The 20,589-nt window shown below is 38.0% G+C and overlaps 1 protein-coding gene across 1 annotated transcript in view; it reads right to left on the bottom strand.

Annotated features, from left to right (window-relative positions):
* The window catches only part of cdkal1 (CDK5 regulatory subunit associated protein 1-like 1), a 260,220-nt gene that overhangs the window by 50,501 nt on the left and 189,130 nt on the right, over positions 1 to 20,589 (bottom strand). Inside the window, exons 12-13 of the mRNA XM_030750431.1 lie at positions 14,831 to 15,011; positions 5,487 to 5,549 (exon numbers count right to left, since the gene is read on the bottom strand). Coding sequence (XP_030606291.1) covers positions 5,487 to 5,549; positions 14,831 to 15,011 — 244 coding nt within the window. The remainder of the gene's footprint in view (positions 1 to 5,486; positions 5,550 to 14,830; positions 15,012 to 20,589) is intronic.

The following is a 20,589-nucleotide window of genomic DNA, read 5'->3' on the forward strand; positions in this document are numbered from 1 at the left end:
CAATATGAGGGGGAAAAGAGATGTGTTGTGTAGAGAACCGTTAGACTAATTAGAATTTTTTTCTTTCCTTCCCAATGATAGATAACTCTGAACTTCTCCTAAACAAAGCAGTACTTTGGAACAGCCAAAGGGGGAGTTTATTAATGTGTAATTAAGCGTTTTATTTTCTGCACATGCCTTTATTCCCTGTTTGGGCCTTCATTATGAGCCTATTATTTAGTTGCATCTACCTCCCCTTTTATTACTATATTCCCTGTTTTTGTCTTACTCACTCTGTTTTTCTTCTGTGGCTGGGCAGGTGCAACGGACCATGTTGACAGCTTGTCCCTCCTCTCTTGCCACAGGGAAAACTGTCACCCCTGTCATTCAGGCCTATGAACACAGCATGGAGAATGTGTTTGTGTGTGTGTGTGTGTGTGTGTGTGTGTGTGTGTGTGTGTGTGTGTGTGTGTGTGTGTGTGTGTGTGTGTGTGTTCATTCTCAGGAGATGATGACAGTGTGTGGTTTGAGGGGAGAGGTGCACTGTTAACTCTGCCAGAAACAGCTGAATGTGTGGACACACACATTGCTGACAAAGACTTAAGCATGATGGGGACTTCACAACCTCAACCTGGAAGGGCAAAGCCTTAAGGGAACAAAACTTTGCAACCGATGACACGGTGATGCAGCAAATGGAGAGGAGAGGAGTGTATTTATGTACTTTGACTACACACATGCACAGGAAAATATAATGTGGTTGTTCTTTGCAAACAATAGCAAGCATTCAAGCATGCTGGTATTACTGTGCATCACCACTGACTATATCATATGAAAAACTACTAGTATCTTTATAACTTACAATGAACAGGTTTTAACTTGTTTTCACTGTACAAGCTGCTTATTGGTTAATAGTACAAGCCATGTTGACAGTTTTTCTCAGAAAATTATATTAAAGAGATGGAGTGTCATTATATTTTTCATTTTATAATGTGTAATTTTTCTTACAAATCCCTTGTTTAGAAATAATTTGTCTGTCATTTCCCTGCATTATCCCCTCTTCCATTTTCAGGATTCCTCCTTTGTGTGACATTTAAGGATATATATATATATATATATATATATATATATATATATATATATATATATATATATATATATAGCCAGTAAAAACTCATCACTTGGTTGCCTGTGTGTCCTGCATTTGGATCCTCTACATGTGACTGCACCATGACACTTGAAATGTCATCATCAGGCTGACCTATTACCCTTACTGACCTATTGCCAATTAACATTAGTAAAAATTAAATTAAAAAAAACATTTGTCTATGCACTTCCTCCTCTCACAATTTTTTGTAAATGTGTTCTGGGCATCAAATTCTAAATGGTCATATATTTAAAAAGGGCTGCTTCTGATTGTGTTTACATTAAACACAGCATCAAAATAGTACATTTCAAGGACAGACTTTTTTTTTTCTAGGGTGAAGTATAATGACTAATGTGGGACAGAGGCAGCAAAAAAAAAAGAAAAGAAAAGAAAAGAAACAAAATAAAAAACAAACAGAACCTGCATGCCAAAAAACTAAACAAAAAAAACCCACCACCACCACCACAAGGCTCCAACATGGCTTAATGGGTTACGCTGTCAAAGCCTAAGAGAGTCTGTATGTTAGTGTGTCCGATGAGGGCAAAGTGCTCTGCCAGCTTTCTGCCCACTGCTCTTTTCATTGCTGATGGATGGACCTTGTTCAGCACCATCTGGCTAAAGGATACCTCACATTAATCATTATAAACACACACACACACACACACACACACACACACACACACACACACACACACACACACACACACACACACACACCTTTGCAAGGTTTTTAAATATACCACACATTAAAAATACCAGCTGTGTGCAGTTATCTATAAGTAATGCATACAAAATGTTTAAAAATGTACCCCTCCTATTTTTCAGTATGAACATTTATTTTAGAAACAAAAATAGTGGATTTCATTACTGTACTAGAGTTATATAGTAAAGTACAACACAATTTTCTGTTACGGCAAATATAGAGGGTGTGTTTTCAAATTCCATAAGTATATATGTATACACAAAATAATATTTAACAAGTACAGAGAGCAGTACTGTTTAATTAGTAGGATCAATGTGAAAGGACAAAAAAAAAAAAAAAAAGACAAAAAGAAAACAAAGACAGAAAATAAGAATGCTCTCTGATAGCTTGTTATGGTTTTTTTTTTTAGCTAACCATTTTGTCAATTATGAATTCAGAGTTAGTCAAGACAGATGAAGAAACAATCCTGGTACAAAAACAACTCATTTAAAAACATTGTTTCATTTGGTTGGCAGCCTGAAGCTACAATAAAGCCTCAACTAACCCACAGCCCTCTCCCCAACTCAGTCTTTATTAATGACCTTTTCATCACAATAGGCAGATGCATACAACAATAATGGCTTTAGAAACACCAATTTCTCCCTTCTCTCCAAATCTATGCTCTCTCTCTCTCTTTCTCTCCCTCTGCCTCACACACAAAAACACACAGAGACATGGAACGTGTTAGTAAACACACGATATCCTTAAATAAACCACAAGCTGAAAGAGCAGACACCCAAGGGAATGATGTAAAACGAGGGACATTATCAGCCTTCATTTATTTCTATCTAACGGCTATATGGGCTTAATACAAGCTGATTTGCTTTAACATTTACACTGTATGTGGACATGGGCAAGGACAGGAAAAACTGTGCTTGATCTGGAAGGATGCATGCTTGACGTTAGACTTGTTATCATTAAATCACATCTCACGGCTACGTGGATTTTTTAATGTAATGAGCTATCTGCACATCTACACTATCTTTGAAAAAGGAACAAGGCCAGTGGTAAAATTTCTATCTGAGGAGCTACTTCAGAAAGTGTTAAAAAAAAAATACATGGATCACTTCTGACCAACTTTATTTTTCAAATATAGAGAAATGGGAAAGTTTAACAGTAAGTTAACTGACAAGTTGTTCCAGAAGCTGTGCACTTTGTTCAGATGCAACGTTGCAAACTTAAGCTGCTTTCCTCCTGGAAACCCTTCCAGATAAGCCATACTTGTTCAGTTGTTTGTTTGTTTGTTTTCTAATTGTGCTGTAATGAACTTTAACCTTTAACCTGCTGAGGCCTGTTGAGTCTGAGATGTTTCTTTGAACACTGCATGGTCTGATGTTGGGGTGTATTTGCTCCACTTATAATTTTTCCCTCACTGTATAATGATGGACTTGAAATTGATTGAAAATGGCCTTGCAGCCCTTCCCAGATTCCCAGATCTTAAAGAAGCAGTTGCTTCGAGGATCACTGCTAATGTCTTTCCTCTTTGGCACTGTCTTAACACACACCTGAATGCTCCAGACCTGCTAACGGACAAACCGTCTGCAGTTATAGAGGTGGTGACTGTAGCAGCACCTGGTTGCTACTTACCCTCTTCATTCCTGTGGTGCATCAGTTAGGGTGTACTTAGTTCTTGAGAGACTTATTTTGCATTTTTGCTTAGTTTTTGTTAAATAAATAATAAGACAGTGTAATATGTCAGGTGTTGTTCATCTGAGGTTGTATTTACCCAATTTTAAGACCTGGTATTTTTATACTGATATGTAAAAGCTTAGAATTGATGGGTGTACTTTCTTTTTACTATGATTGTATGTTCCATCTTTAGCCATAACTATTCAACTTAAACCCTGCACAGCCTCAGATTCTGTCTGCTTTTAAAGGCACTGTATTATTTTGACAGCATTTAATTCATTCTATCATAAATCAACCCCCATGTATGCTCTTCATTCTCACAAAGGATGACAATATGTAGAGCTGACATAGAAAACGAAGATCATCAAAAACAGCTATTAGGTTTAACACATGGGCTTTACTGCAAGGGCAATTTCAGAAAGTCTATGCATAAGTGACTTGTTATGAAATTTCTGTTTCATGTGTTTTGTGTTCTTCAAAGATTTATTCAAAAGGTGGATCAGGGTTTAATGAGGCATTTACAAGGGTTATGCAGTAGTATAATTTAATTTCTTTAATAAACTTAAACTTCATCTGCAAGTTCAAAAAAAATAATAATGAAAAAAAGTGAAAATGAAAAAAGTTAAATGATAAGATCAAAGTGGCAAACTGTTACACATTTGGTTTCTTAATGCCTGTGAGAATCATACTTAAAAACTGAGCACAATTATAAATACTATCTGATTTAGATATAAATTAATTGGGATGACCTCCTCTTCTTATTCAGCTTCTCTATTTTGGTTAGAAATTTTCTTTAGTACTCATTTTCATGATTGTGTGTTTCATTACTACTACTACAGTGTGCCTTTAGATGTCAGGTTGTGTGTCTGTGTTATGAAAAGATGTGTGTCTGCCCCAGTAAAAAATGTGATCTCTCCCATATCTTTTAAATTAGTGCCTAACATATAAAAACAATGCATCACACACTCTGTTACAACAACAACAAAAAAGCTAAGCTAAAGTGTTATAACACACTGTCAGATGTGCTGGAAAGGTTTCAATCACCGGCGTGTTCACAACATTCACTTTGCAAAAGCAGGCAGCCAGCTTCTTTGCACACTATATATATATTTTTTTCTTGCTCATAAAGAGTGTGTTAATAATAAGTTGTGGTAACTCCATCTGCTTTTGTGTAGTCACAAAGATCTCATAACAGTCTTTATATCAAAATGTAATTTATCTTTTTCATGATGGAGAAATATTTGGTTAGACCTCATGGATTTGACCCTTTCTGAACATGACAGGAGGTCTTTACATATGTATGCAGCACACAAATGTTGGAGCCACAACCACATCATCATAAACATGCCTGAAGACTGTCAGGTTTGGTCTGCTGTGAAATGTTGTGAATCTAATGACACGCGAGGTACGATTAAGAACTTCAGAGTCTCTGCTAACAGCGCAAGCCATGGTCACATGCATCAAGTGCCAGCAGTGAGTGTAGTGAGTTTCATTTCTGTAATATTGTGCGATCGATACAGTGACAACTTTTGCCTGTACAGCTGTGGCCCAGAGAACAAGCAGCAGTTTTGGGAGAGGACGTGGCACGCTGTAAATCTGTCCCCCAGCATCAGACTGTCAACACTGACTTCTACACTAATGACCTGAGGTATCAGAGAATTTTATATCAGGTATGGTTTTTGCTACTTATAAGTGTAGTTCATAAATTTTTAATCGCACCTTGTATGAACCCATACAAATACAGGAGGATGCACACATGAACTTCTCAAACACACTTATTCTCACAATGCAATCAGGAACAAAAACTTGAACTGTCCTCATTCACTAGATTGCTAATAAGAGCCACACATCTTGGGGAGACAACAAATTCTTCACAGTCTTGAAAACAATGTAATGATGGTGAGCAACAAATAAACTCAAAGCAGCAGATAAAACAAAATACTGTCTTGAAAACCTCATGTAATCCAGGAAAGTTATGCTGAAAGATCTTACCTTGTGGTCATAAGGGCTGTAAGAGTGGAACAGCTGAGAAAGCTCTTTAGTCCTTTGTTTCTTCTGCAGACAGAGGGAAAAAAAAAAAAAAAGTTTAACATCTCTGTACATATCTGTGTATTCTTAAATGGCAATCATTCAGACAACCTATTCATCCAAATGAGTGTACTGGTGGAGACCGGAGGGAGTGCAGTGTCAAGTTTGAAGCCATTTGGATGAAGAGGTGAACCTATTTTTGGAACTGCAAACCCTGAGGGAGATTTGTGACGATTTCACAGTTTTTGATGTTATATACCTCTGTCACCTAATTCAGGTAAGATTCTTAACAAACATCTACACTCTTTTCAATTTCAACAACACCAGAGTTTAATCACTGACTGTGACCGGGGTCAACATTCCACACGCAAAGGTAGTAAAGTAACAGAGCTAAGAGAGTAAAGCATTCAAACAGTTGGTGCTCACAACAAGACTAACAGTACAAATTCACAGTCTGAATTTTCTTATCGTCCTTGATTTGTTTTGTTTGTAATACATTTTTCCTTGTGGACTTGCACCTCATTTTATTTTTACTTGTTCCTCTGTATCTCCTTGTCCTCTACTTTTCTGACAGTGATTGTAGAAATAAATATTATAGATATAGACACACATTACAGCTCCACTGACTTTAACTAACTGGGTAACTTCAAATGGATGGAAAAAAAAATGCCAAGGCTGACAAGTGTGCAGAAAATGAATTAATGATAAAAAATAATGAACAAACAGTGGGAATGCATTTATCTGTAAACCATCAGCGGCAGAAAATATTTCCCAGTTAAAGTTTGGTCTTAACCCTTGCATGTACTTAATGTATAATGAGATTCACAAGCATGAGACAGGACGGTTTGATATGTGGCAGTTGTTAATGCAATCAGTTACACGAGGCTGATGTTGCTACAGAAAGTGCTAATTAGCTCACTGATTAGGTCATGTATGGCTAAAGGGAAAGGACATATGAACATGTGACTGTACCTAAAGGGAGGATGCATTCATTGCTATTCTCCCTCCTCCTCTTCCCTCCCTCTGTTTGTCTTTTCAGTGTTAGAATGTGCAGGGTTGGGTTGAACATCCTTAGGCAAGATCTACACATTCTGAACAGAAAGCCTAAGTTGTCCTGCTATCGTATAGCTAGACAAACATGCAAATTCAGGACTGGCAAAGACAGCCTGATGCCTGAATGAAGAGCAGGAAGAAAAATATAATAATGTCTACAACATGGTTAGTCAAATGGACAAAGTTTCAAAGGCATGGCATTACATACAGCCTCTGCTAAAGTCCACAGATGGGATCTCTGTGAGGCCAAAGTAAGAAAAGAAGTGCTACAGACAGAACTGTTCAAAGATGGTGACTGTTTTCTCGCCCAGTCTGGACCTTTTCTGTTGTTCTCTGTCACTGCACCTCTCATAGCTTGTAGCTCTATTCTCTATCCCTCCCATCTTTTTGCTTTCTTCTGTTTCCATATGTTACCCATCTTTTACTCATTGTCTGTTCACTCAAGGCTCTTCTGATCCATACAATCCTGTAATCACTGGCCCTGTCCCGCTGCCATCCTAACATTCTTGTTTTCATCTGATTCCCTCTCTATTCCTCTGCCAAAGGGTTCTTTGGAATCCCCAAATCCTCTTTTCTCTCATTTTCTTTGCCTTTCCACATACCCCTCGATGCCCCTCCTCCTGTTCTCTGTTTTTCCAGCGGGAGAAAACTCATTCTAATCATTCAGTCTCTGCTCTCTCACCCATTCTCCCCCCACATAACTATGTCTCTTGATAATTTCTTGCACTCTCTCTTTTTGCCTTGAGCACCTCGGGTATGAGCAGCAATCTCATCATTGTTCTTCATCACCTTTCTCTCCCCTCTTACCGTCCCTTCATAACTTTTACCATCAGTCTGTATTCAGTGATCCTCGATGTTGTACTTCTGTGCTTGTGTGTGTGTGTGTGTGTGTGTGTGTGTGTGTGTGTGTGTGTGTGTGTGTGTGTGTGTGTGTGTGTGTGAAAGAGAGAGTGTGACTGTAAGACAGATGTAACTGCAGGTAAGGATTTATCAAGCCCGTCTGAATACTCAGCAGAATTTGTTTTGGTTTAGCAGCACACACACACACACGCACGCCAACAAAAAGAACAATAACAATGTGCCAACATTATAACACACACTGACTCATGCAAACAAACAAAAGATGTACACTCATATGGATAAAGGTACAAACACAGGGGGATTCAAAGATCGACATAAAACCAGACAAAAAGGAGACAAAAGCGGTAAGGTGAGCCAGGGAAAAAATGCTTTTAAAAGATACAAAATTGTGAGGGAAAAAAAAAATCTATTCCCAGTTTCCTGTCATATCAGGAAGAGGTGGAAACCTCAGCTCATTATTTATAATGAGCTTTATAATTTTCTCAAGTCATTTTACCTGTTCCTAACTTTTAGGTTAAGAGCTGCACAAAATTCCTTTAAATCCCCCAACTATCATGGAAAGCTGCTAAAGAAAGCTGGATGCTCCTGTTATCCCAGCTCTGTCTGTGGGCCCTAGAACAAGAACTACACTCTTAACTACAGCTAAGAGTCTATAAGCTCAGAGTCTGGAGGTAAAGATGTATAAACTTTGCAAATGTGACGCAAGACGAAATTTAAATAGACCACGGATGATCTGCAAGTGCACATTATTATTTACACTTTGAGACTTGGGTATAATTACTGTAATCTATCAATCAATGAAGAGACGGGAAACTTCAACTTAAATCTACACTTAAATTATAATAAATATTTTCCAAAATGTATTTATTTAGACAAAACAAAGAACTTTCCAAGACCTTTGTGACTTTTTATTCAGTATTTCTATCAAAGTTCCACCTAAAAAAAAAACCCTAAAAAATCTTACTCGCTAAAATGGAACTGCAGCAATCTGCAATATGAATTTAAAACAGTGCAGCATTGCACTTTCCAAATAGTTATTCTGACCTCAGCTACAAATTACCTTTTTTTATTTCATCTTTAATTTTAAGAAGTTTACCAATGTGAATAATATGCATAACTTTTTCTGTGTAAACAGGTACACGTGTGTGTGTGTGTGTGTGTGTGTGTGTGTGTGTGTGTGTGTGTGTGTGTGTGTGTGTGTGTGTGTGCGCACGCGCTTGTGTTCAAAGTTAATTTTGCATGCTGTTGAGGTTGTGTTAGTGACAACCCAGCAATGCAAAGCCAATGTGTGAGCATGTGGACCTGTCAGCATGGTGATGATGAACAATGGTTGTTATCATGACATCCATCTGTTGTCTCCAGAGACTGATGCTTCATAAAAGCAGAAGTGACATTACATGAATGTAGCCACTTGCACTCATACACAAATTCACAGGAGCAGTGGAGATAAGTAAAGACTACACAATATTCTCATAAAAAAAAACAACAAAAAAAAAACAAAAAAACAATCTCATCTAAGAGAGGAGCACAAAGCTCACAAAGAATTACTCTGACCAAGCTATGATTTTGTGATCATTAATGACACCACCTGAAAAGATTCAATATTAGGGCCAGGGAATAACAACCGCCTTCAGATAGACGGTTTCTGCAACTTAACACCAAAAACTAATAACAGGATCCAAAATGGTTTATTACTCATGGAGTGACTGATTTTATATTTAGAACCGTTTGTGTGTGCATATTGTTGTTGCACTTTTTAGGCTTGTGACCAGTGCTACAAGAGAAGCACGCGTTTTGTGAGTATTTTGTATATCATTTGCAATTTGATCAGCAAGGCCCTACACTTAGTTGAGAGCTTTTGCGCTGATGCAAGGCAGTAGAATTTAATGTGGTATTATTATTATACCAGCATGCCCAAATGAGAGTGTTGTAGGGCAAGGTAACAATGATCTTGCCTATACTGAATGTGCTTCTGGTCACCAGTATGTGCACATTTGTCATTCCCTAATGACAAACAGATGTTCATGATATAGAGCTCGAGTGTTATAATATCTACAGTCGAAGAACCTTAGGCATAAACTGCATGGTTGTATCCATGAAGGATTTACACCTCCTAAAGCATGGCACAGAGTGGTCACAATGATGTTTATGACCTTCCTTTCTCTGCAGAAGTCCCTAAGCTAACATTTTCGAACCATGTGCCAGATATGCCACAGGTTTTGTTAGGTAACATGTATAAAAGGTATATAATGGATCCATCCTCTGCTTAGCCAATTCAGGGTCACCGCAGGGCTGGAGCCTATTCCAGCTGTCATGGGGTGTAAGGCGGGGCTAATAGAGACAGACAGGCATTCATGGTCACATTTACATCAATTCAGAATTGCCAGTTAACCTAACCTATGCATGTCTTTGGATTGTAGGAGGAAGCCAGAGTACTGGTAGAGAACCCACGCGAGCACAGGGAGAGCACGTAATGTAATGTAATTCATTCTTCCATCAATGTTTGTAAGCTATCCAGGCCTGAGGTACTGTGAAGCAGAGCAACCCCGCAACTACGCAGCTCCCTCCATGCTTCACAGTTGAGATGAGGTTTTAGTGTTGGTGCCTTTTTCACCTCTAAACATAACATTGTTCAGAGCCAGACAAGGTCAACTTTGTCTTATCTGCCCACAGAACATTGTCCCAGAAGCTTTGAGAACACCAAGTATTTTTGGAGAGCAATGATTTCCTTCATGGTGTCCTTATAGTACAACAGCAGCTCTATTGCTACAAATGCCTCTGCAGACTGCTGGATATCCAAGTCTTCACAAACTTTATTTTGCAGCTTTTCTAGCTTGGGAAAAGCTGCAGGACAGTATAACGCGTCTTCTAAAGGAACCAGATTTTGTACACCTTTGTTTTTTTATGGTGGAGCACATCTACAACCTACATTACTAATCTCATTCTCTTTAATGGAACACCTGGTTCCAAGTAGCTTTTGGGGAAGTCATTACCACAGAGGCTCATATATTTTTCAAGCCTAGACTATAAGGTGATTACTCAGTGTGTTCAATAAAACATGATAAGTACGGCTGTTGCTGTGTCATTATTGTTGTCTATAACTGTGACTTAGTTGAAGACCAAACCGCATTTTGCGAGTAATCAATGAAGAAATCTACATCATTCCATAAAGTTTTCCTGAAATTGTATGCTTCAAGTGCATGCACCAGGATTTAAAGTGTTAATGAATTTAATTAATTATTCCTTTGAATTTAAAAATGACACTTTATTCAACATCAAACAAAGTTGCCTTCAGGGATCAGGAAAAACCTACTTTATTTTTCACACATTAGTATTGTCTTTCCCTCCAGCTACAACAGCACACAGATGACCTATACGTGGGGAAAAAAATTCATTTGAATTTGAAGGGGGAAAAAGTATCATTAAAATGCAATGTCTTCTATTATTAGTGGGCTAGGAGCTCATTAATCAATGTAGGCCTCCCTAGCCTAGACAGCAACTTAACCATTAACTCTACTTAATACCTGCTAGACTGTCTTTAACCAACTGTTATTCTCTCCCGTGTTATGAATGTAGGAGCGTCTTGTCTCAAATGCAGACAGAGACGGAGGGAAAGCGTGAATTTGCCTGAGTGTGTCCATGCAAGTGGTTGTGTCCAGGCATAGATAAATGATAGTGAAGCTAGAAGATGGAGCTACTGGTGGCTGGCCAGCTGTTTTACTTTGACAGCTGCTGCACTGGTGCCTCGTCGGTAATGGAGTTTTTAACCAATTACAACCTGGGGAAATTAAAAACACTGTCCCACTAGAGTAGCTAATCTTTCTCTATCACTTTGTTCTTCTCTTTCTCTCCAGCAGCTGCTCGTTGTAAAACCCGTCCTTACGAACAGACATCCAAACACCTTCCACTTAACAAGTTCATTTATCAATCCTAAATTCAAGTCACCTGGGGATGATTAGAGGGATCCAAGCTAATAATATTCACATTCCTTTTTTCTCAACATGCTACTTTTCTCCATCTACCTATGTGGCCTCCTGTTGTTTCTATTTTCCTGCACTCTAAAATGACTACTTTCTCATATAAAACCTGCAGACACTGAAGGTGGATAAGCTTCAATCATGACTGAATTTTTCTAATCAAATGTGTTGAGTAGAATTGTGGATGTTCTGAATGAAGACATGCAGAGGGTTGGTGTGACAGAGGAGGATGCTAGAGATGGAAGGTGAGATGGAGGCAGATGATCTACTGTGGCAACCCCTAAAGGGAGCAGCTGAAAGAAGAAGTCGTCATCAGTACAATGCAGTAAACATGATTTTGTATTATACGTATTCTTAGCATTTTTCCAAAGATATATACCCAAAATACAACCAAATGCAGTACATCCAATTTTAGCCACAGAGTTTTCCCCAAATCCAAACTAAGTGTGAAAAACCTCATTACCCAATATCAGCTGCCACATTTAGGAGGTTGCGCAGAACACCCCCCCCTCCCCCACAAGCATCACAATGGACATGCCCCTTTATGTGTTTCTTCTTCCTTCATCCATCTCCCTTTCAGCATTTCTTTTATCTGTTCTGCTTCCTTACATACTCTTTATCTAAGGCCTCACTTCCTAATCCATCTAGTTCTCCACCCATCCCTCCTGTGGCTATTGAACACAGTTGTATTCCAGACAAACCATCTGGTGCACTTTATTAATGACTGACCCTACATGGCTTAGATGTCGTCTAGCTACCACCATTTGCTGTATGTGTATGTGTTCAAAAACAGGTGCGTGCTGACTGATGCAGTGATGTTGTGTGCAGCTCTAACCACCGAAGCAGGTGTATTGTTTACAGAGACACGTGTATATATTTCTTGCCTCTCTCACCTCCGTTACCATTCTTTGTCAAGCACAACTATATTCACTTTTAACTTATTCTTTAACATTTAAATTGGCTATAAAAAATGATATTTGAAATGTATAAATAACAGTGCTATCAAGGACATCTTATTCTAGGCAATTAAATATGCACTTTGGGTAAAGTGGGGCTCTTTATCATCTGTGTGTTTCTGAATTTTTCCAGTACACTTTACAATGCCAGTCAGTGCCAATTTCAATTTGAAAACAATTTAAACCCTTGATTTAATTTGAAATTGCACAAAGAAAGCAAATTAAATGCTGAAACTGACAAATCTGAAAACTATACAGTGATTTTGAAATTGATGCTATCAGTGCAGACACAGGGGTTTGAGCAAAATTAAGATGGACTGAGAAAAAGAAGTCATGGTGGCTGCATCCCCAGGCTAAAGAGGAGAGGAAACATCCACAGTATGTATTCAGTGTATAGTTCAAAAGTCAGCATTCATACGGGGGTGCAATAATGAACAAAGCACATTAGTTAAAGTAACAATAATGCTTGCCCATATATGCAGGTTTTGGACCATCATATGATGCCATCCAGTTAGGGATGCACAATGAATCGAAATGGAATCTCAATCATGGTTTTGGCTTCCCACAATGAAATGAAAATGACCAATACTGACAATGTGTGCACGCCAAAAGAATGCAAAGCAAAAAGCAAATTAAGTGCTCTCTAAATCACTGACTGACAACGTGCCTGCATGTGCCAATCAGTTATTCAGTTATTCAAGGTAATCAACTGAAATATATTAAGAGTTGGAAATCCTGTAAAGCAAGAGCTTAAACACAAACGCATACAGGCTGTAATTAAAAGAAGTGATGCAACACAGTAGCAAAGATGCCCCCATCCCATGTTTTTTTATGTGTTTTTGTAATGCAGTGCAAAACAAAAATGTGTTTTTCTTTGCATTATTTGTTTTACTTCCAATTTGATCATTTTAAATGAATTGTAAATACATGCATTATGTTTTTATCAGGATTTTACAATGTCCCAGCCAACAGCTGTTACAAAAAGATGCTGATTTGACAATTAAAGGCCTTCATGCGAATCTGTAATATGTCACATTTCGACACTCAAAGAGCTGAATGAAGTCTTGGACTGATCGTGCTCTAATCCAAACACAGACAATAAAAGTCCGATAAGGCTGACAGAGGAGAAGGAAAGAAGAGGGAGATAAAGAAGAGGAGAAACAGCAATGTGGTCGTGTCTGGGGATTGATCCCTCTAGGACACAGTCGGCTTCTCCTCAGAGAGCAAAGTGAGGAAGGCGAGGAAAGGGGAAAAGAGAATGACTTATGAAGACACTCCACTTGAAAGAGATGTGTCAACACTTTGATGGCATAGAGTAAGGGAGTATAAATGCAAGAAGAAAACATGGTATAGAGTACAGCATATGTAAAAGGTCAAACCAAAGAAAAAAACGAGGTCAAAGAAAATATTTCAGGTAAAAGTACAAACGCAGGCCAGCGCACGTGCAATGGCAACACTTCAATAATGTGAGAGTTGTTGCATTTTGTTGCACATTTTGTCCATTAAGTTTGGGAACAGAATCCTTATAGTTCAAAAACCAAAGCCAATAAACAATAAGGAAAGACTTTTTGCATCTTACTTTTAAGTTTAAATCCTGAAGGAAAAGTCACAAGGCATCTTATTGTATAATAAAGTAAAACTACAAAGCAGAGACCATAACACACATCAGTGCTTTAGCTCATTATATAAGAACTTAGCTCTGCCAAACAATGTAGCTGAGAAATGTATGAGACAAAAGGTCAAGAAAACGCTGTTATGACTGAGTGCGATCTGCTCAGTCTGTGTTGCTTCTCACTCTCTCCCTCCCTCACTCACACACCTTTGCGAACAATTAAGATTTTATTAGCTGTTAATTGTTTTATTTGGCAGCAGATGGGAAGATGTAGGAAGCTAGAGAGGCTGTGTGTCGCAAGTTGGGTGGTTATACAGCGAACAATAACAGGTTCAGATGAGACTGTAACCACCATTAAACGACGTGTTAGTGCTTCAAGATTCAGTTATTCTACTAATAGCATTTAGATCTCTAGTGAAGTCAAGAGAAAACTGCTTCAGACAGTAAATTCTAATTTAAGAAGATTTTCAGCTATACAGTGTCTATGAAATGGAGGATGTTGGCTTGATTTAGTTTCTCTCCCGGTCAGTTCGCTCATCTGAATCTAGTCCTCTGCACAGAGTTTTGAGGCTTCTTGGGATTAGTGATAAAGTCATGACAAACATAGAAAAAGCTTTTACATTTTTGGGTGACAGTAGGCCAAAGCTTGCTTCTTCAATTGGTGTGTGGGTGTGTGTGTGTATGTGTGTGTGTGTGTGTGAGTGTGTGTGTAAAAAAATACTGTATGTGTGCAAAGGTAAAGTCAGTTAGGGTTACAATGTAGCTGGCAATGAAGTCACATTTCTAACGTTTTCTCAAATGAGCATCTGATTTAAAAAAAAAATAAAAAATCTGTCAGTGTGCACTCACCACATGTGCTGGTACTTGCTCCATCTTGGCAGCAGGTGTACCGGGTCGGGGGTAAAACTGGTTGATGAAAAGACTGGGAAATCGATAGGCTTTTACTAAGTCTATGGTCGCTTGGAAGTCTTCCTCAGTCTCACCGGGAAAGCCACAGATTATATCTGTAGCAATTGTTACACCAGGGACTCTGTAAGAGAAAGACAGAGACATTTAGGTTGGATTTTAATGGGTTTTTTTTTCCACATTGAAAAATCATTTTAAAAACAATTGTTAAAAAAAAAAAAAAAAAAAAGGCCTTCATCTCTGCTTAACCTGGAGTGAGGAAGAGACTGGAATGTGGTCTGTTTTAAAACAACTGCTGCTGTAAGGTTATTAGTAGCCACATTATGCTTTTCATTAATTTGAAAAGGAAACTGAATGATGCTTTTAATCCTTCTCAAGGAAAGGAAGTCTCTCAACCCTCTTTTTGTTCTCTTTAGTAAGTCAGAGTATACAATTTCAGCAGGCTGGGTGAAGACACCAGTATCTACTGAGTAAAACAAAAAATTCTGTGCTCTCTCTATTTCTGTTTACATTGCCAAAGAAAACTTTATTACATTTTAAATCCTGTTTTTGTGAACAACAGTTAAACAGGAGAAAACCACAAAAGGCAACAACCGTGAAGCCAATCTATAGCACTTTAAAACCACTGGCTCATATTATTTGTCTTGTGGAACTAACAGCATGTAAAATATTTTTACTTCTGTTATTCATTATTTAATCAAGAAAATCTCCATTCACAAGTACAAAGCAATGTCTCGGGGATGAGGAAAAAACTTCATGGAAAAAAACATCACAATACGTTCACTGACTGCTGAGCACCACCTAATAAATACATACAATTCTGCTCAAGTTCGTAAATCACGGGACATTTTTCTACTGCTGATACGTACCTGCGAACTATCTGAGGCACCACAGCATGAAAGGAGGATAATGCCTTTCCCCATGGACTCAGGAGGATTCAGCCAATCAAAACCTAATTAGCAACCTCTGCTACCGATCATTAGCTATTGATTATTGACTGGCTGGCTCATTGGATTAATCGTGGCCAGTAGAATGTTGTGGGAATAAATGCAATGATTTCTTCCATGTATTTTGTTTGTATTGACAGCTGTTGGGTGACTTGGAAAAGAACTCCATGGGGGGGGCGGGGGGGTGTTCCTACCCAGAGGGCATACTTGACATTCCCATTGAGACCGACAGTATATGAACATTTTGCCACAAATTTCTAAGGCATTTATTACTATTATTAATGATTATTTTTCCCCAATTAACTGTCAATTGCACCAAAAGCCCAAATTAGCAATGAGAGAATTTGAAAGACGAGCAATTTGCGAGCAGTGGAGTCTAAATTATTTTTGCCAAACTGGCTTTCCAATTGAATCTGTGAACATTCAGGCTGGAAAAGATTTCAAATAGAACAAAAAATAAATTGAAATAATTTTATATTTAAGTAAGCCAAACCATTGACTACAAGCTTTCCATCAAAGCACAGCATACAATGGAATAAGAGCGGTGCAGGAGCGTTTTTATGTATCAGCACCCTGTCACGAGAACCCAGTATATAACAGACAACTTACCAGACAATTAGCCTTCTCACTATTCGTGCCTTCAGTCCCCCCCCTCCCCTTTGCCTTTCTTCTTACAGATAAAAGCTTTTCTGTGCTACACAGAAAAATACTACTATGAATGCAAAGTATGACTATAAGGAGAATTTTATCTCTAGCTGAAAACCCATCAAGACTACAAGATATTTCATCAAAACACACAAAGGCATATTAAAGAGACCCACAAAGAGAAGACAGCTCAACAAAGATATTAAGAGTGGGAGAGACACTTTCTCTGCAATCGACAACATGATGCATCTTTAATTACATTAACTTCCTGCATCTGCAGCCCCATGATAACCTCTGACCTATTGATAAGTTCCAATTGGCTGCTGGTCATTAATATTAAATAACAGCTTGCAGGCGCAGGCATCCTTGACCTCTTAGATCTGCCTGACAACTACCCTATGGAAAAGTGGAACTCCATTTAAAATACCATGCAAGGAATGGTCAAATGGCTGAATACATGAATAATTCTTGATTTTTCATTGAAACCAACTCCTTGGATCTTCTGAAACAGTAGTTCAGTAGTTCTAACAACTCCTGAGTATTTAAAACAAAATCCACAGTTTAATCCTTTATCTTATCAGCTGACGGTTTAAGGTCCATAGCCTCCTACAGCAATAAGTCAGGTAAAGTGTTCTGAAAATGAGAGCATATAATTACCTAACCCACCAATGGGGGTGGGGGATTTCAATCGCACTGGTCTTTCTGTCTGTCTGTCTGTCAACAGGATAACTCAGAAAATTATGAACAGCTTTCAATGAAAATTTCAGGAGTTGTTGGGGGTGGTACAAGGAACAATAGATTACATTTTGGTGGTGATTTGGATCACTATCTGGATCCAGGATTTTTTGTAAATGGATTCTTTACTGTTGTGAGATAGGGACGTTATTCACATATTTGCATCTAACCTCTAATGTGGATAAATCAGAATCCTCTAAAAAGAATTTAGGTGCAACATGACCACAAGTTCTGTCATATAGCAAAGTTTGATGATGATCCAATGAGCAGTCCAGCTCTAATGATGCAGAATGCTGAAAATTACATGGTCAAAAAATAATTTACTCCGGTAGAGTAAGAAATAAAGCCAGTGACTAACCATGCAACTAACACCAAAACATAGCTGAACCTGATGGAGTATGACAGCACTGGGTGGTATTTATTGCACCGTAGCATCGGCACACAGAAAATTTGTAGGTGGCCTTGTGCATCACATGGGATCTAAGCACACAAAAAAGAAAATGCAGACTCTCTTTTATCCTTGTAAGAGTTAAGCTTAAGTAATTTATTGCTATTTAAAGCTCTAACCTATATATTCCCCGCGAGCTGTTTTATTAATGCAGTGGAAGGGAAGGTAAATAAAATTAAGAGTATGAACAAACCCTTTCTCCCCTCTGGCCTCAATAGATAAACGTGTCTTGTATCTTCAGAGGGCATGTATATCTAATTTACTATTGCCCTTGGGTAGTAGTGGCAGTAGTGACAGTGAGGAGTTAAAAGCAGGCGGTAGGTGCTTTTCATTTTTGTAATAATACTAGAAACTCGCATTGCTGCTGTGAAAAAAATGCACAATTCAGGCCAGGGGTGCAAAATAACAGAAGAAAAATGGAACACCGAGGGAAAGAGCAGGAACTAGTGTGAATCGACTTTTGTGGCTTTTCCTTTGGTAGAGAAGAAGGTAAAAAAAAATATGCGCACACACGTGTCATTTTGACACCTCTGCCTCCTCCAGATCTAAGGGTGACAGAGGTGTGATATGTGATACTAATGAACAAGAACCACACTGATACTGTCCTTGTTAAAATGAGAGAGGAGAAATGGATCTTGTTATTGTTCACCTTTCAAAAACAGAGTGTGAGAGAAACAAAGAACCAAAGATAGACCCACAGAAAAAGAAAAAGAAAAAAGAAAAAAAATCAAGAAAGCTGTAAAATTACATTTCAGCTCAACTTGCTTTCAATTAAACCGATGCAGAACAGAGCTATTTTTGCAAACTTCAAAACTGAAACACCGGTTTGTCTTTTTAACCTTGAAATTAACATTTGCCACAAAATACTGGAATAATTTAAAAAGCAAACGAGACATGCATATATCTTCGCATTCTTAATAAAGCCTGCAAGTTTTGTACCCATCCAAAGATTTCTTTTAGCACTATTTTCCACCTATATACCTGGAAAACACTTTCATCTTTGCCCCATCTTAATGTTTAGTAGTCTGACTACAACTGTTGCTTTAAATTTCTTGTGTGCAGCATTTTAATGTTAAGCAAGGAAATGTGCTAATCCAGTAGACAGAGATCTGCAAGCAGATTTACCAAATACAATGAAAGCAAAAAAATAGTATATTTGGTGTGTGGAAAGGAGATAAACACACAAAGCAGAAGAGGATCTTTCAGCTGAGACAAACAATGGCATCTGAAACCATTAATTGCATTCTTCTATAATGAATCACACTTTAAATGCTGCTTAACTGCGTAGACAACGAAACAATGAAGAAAAGAAAACTTAAAATAAATTGATGTTAAACATATGAAAATGCATTCCTGCAAATGATGCTAATGCATCATTAAAATATGTGAAAATAAAATTAAGCTAACTGACTAGTACGTCTGGTACGGACTTGTAACAATAGCAATGATAGTCGACTAGTCGCACACGCACAACAAAAACAGGAAAAAAAAACAGGAAAAAAAAATAAAAATCACCATATGAATTTATTTGAAGTTAAAAGATAGAGGGTGTTGTATATTATCAACAAAATGTAAAAGATAGAAAAGTTACATGTGATAAAATCTACATACTAAAGCTCCATGTGTTAAAGTCAGCAGCATTTAGATAAAGTGTTACTCCTGTTGGCTCTTGAGTGCTATTTACACTCACCATAAGCTTCATAAAACTGACCATCAGCTCTCTGTTTGTGAAAGTGTTCACACATCCAAGAAATGTGTTCACGAATCCCCATATACACAGCAGGCCTTGTCATCTCATATTTAAAATATGTTTATATATACGATCATGTAGGGCTGGGCGATATATTGAGTTTTTGAGAAATATCGATATATTTTCATATGCGATATAAGAAGAGAAAATATCGTTTATATCGATATAGTCTATGTTGCATTACAGTCATATTTGTAGATACACCAGTTCACCTTTCTCTTCTCCCAGTTTATCTCTGCACAACTTCACACTGCCCCACCTGTAAATCCTGCAGGTGAAGCAGTGTTGCAAACTTAGCGACTTCGTCGCTAGATTTACCAGCTTTTCAGACCACCCTAGCAACTTTTTTTCCCCAAAAAGCAACAAATTTAGCGACTTTTTCCGGTGACGTCTGTGATTTTTGGAGAGTATTGGAAACCTGAACTCCTCCGCTGTTGCCATGTTTTGTATACATACTATGGGGCTATTATTGTAGCAAAACTTTTGTGTGTCCGTAAACGAATCCACATGTGTGCATCGCAATCTGTCCGTAACTGAATCCACATGTGTGGAGATTTGTGTGCGCGTAAATGAATCTGCCTGTACCTGAAGCACAGCTGTGGGTCTTTTGTTAAGGAGGAAAAAAGCATTAATTTATTTGAGGAGCATTATTATTTAAATATGCTAATAGTTTATTCTTGAGGAATTTCTAATGTACATGAATGTTGAATGTTAATAAAAGTGTCTGCGTGACATTTGGGACATGTACTGTAGCTTTGACCTTTTTTGTTTATACCTTATGAGAAGAAAAAATATCGAGATATATATTGTATATCACCGTTCAGCTAAAAAATATCGAGATATTATTTTTGGTCCATATTGCCCAGCCCTACGATCCTGTTTGAAGAATGCATGCCTGTGAACAAAATAGTTACAAGATATAAGAAGGAGAGAGGTGGAGGGAAGAGGAAGAAGAAAGACAATCTGGGATGGTAAATATTTACCTATTCATATGTGGGAAAGAGACTATCCCTGCCATCTGTGCTGTAGAGTGTGTGTGTGTGTGTGTGTGTGTGTTCTCTGAAATGATAATGTTTGGCTCACTGGGGCTCCTGTAGCGTAGGAGTCAGAAGGTGAAGAGGCAGAGATACGGCAATGAGGAGAGATGTAAATTATGCACTTTGACAGATTTGTTGTT

This window comes from Archocentrus centrarchus, chromosome 16 (genome assembly GCF_007364275.1).
Source record: "Archocentrus centrarchus isolate MPI-CPG fArcCen1 chromosome 16, fArcCen1, whole genome shotgun sequence".
NCBI lineage: Eukaryota > Metazoa > Chordata > Actinopteri > Cichliformes > Cichlidae > Archocentrus > Archocentrus centrarchus.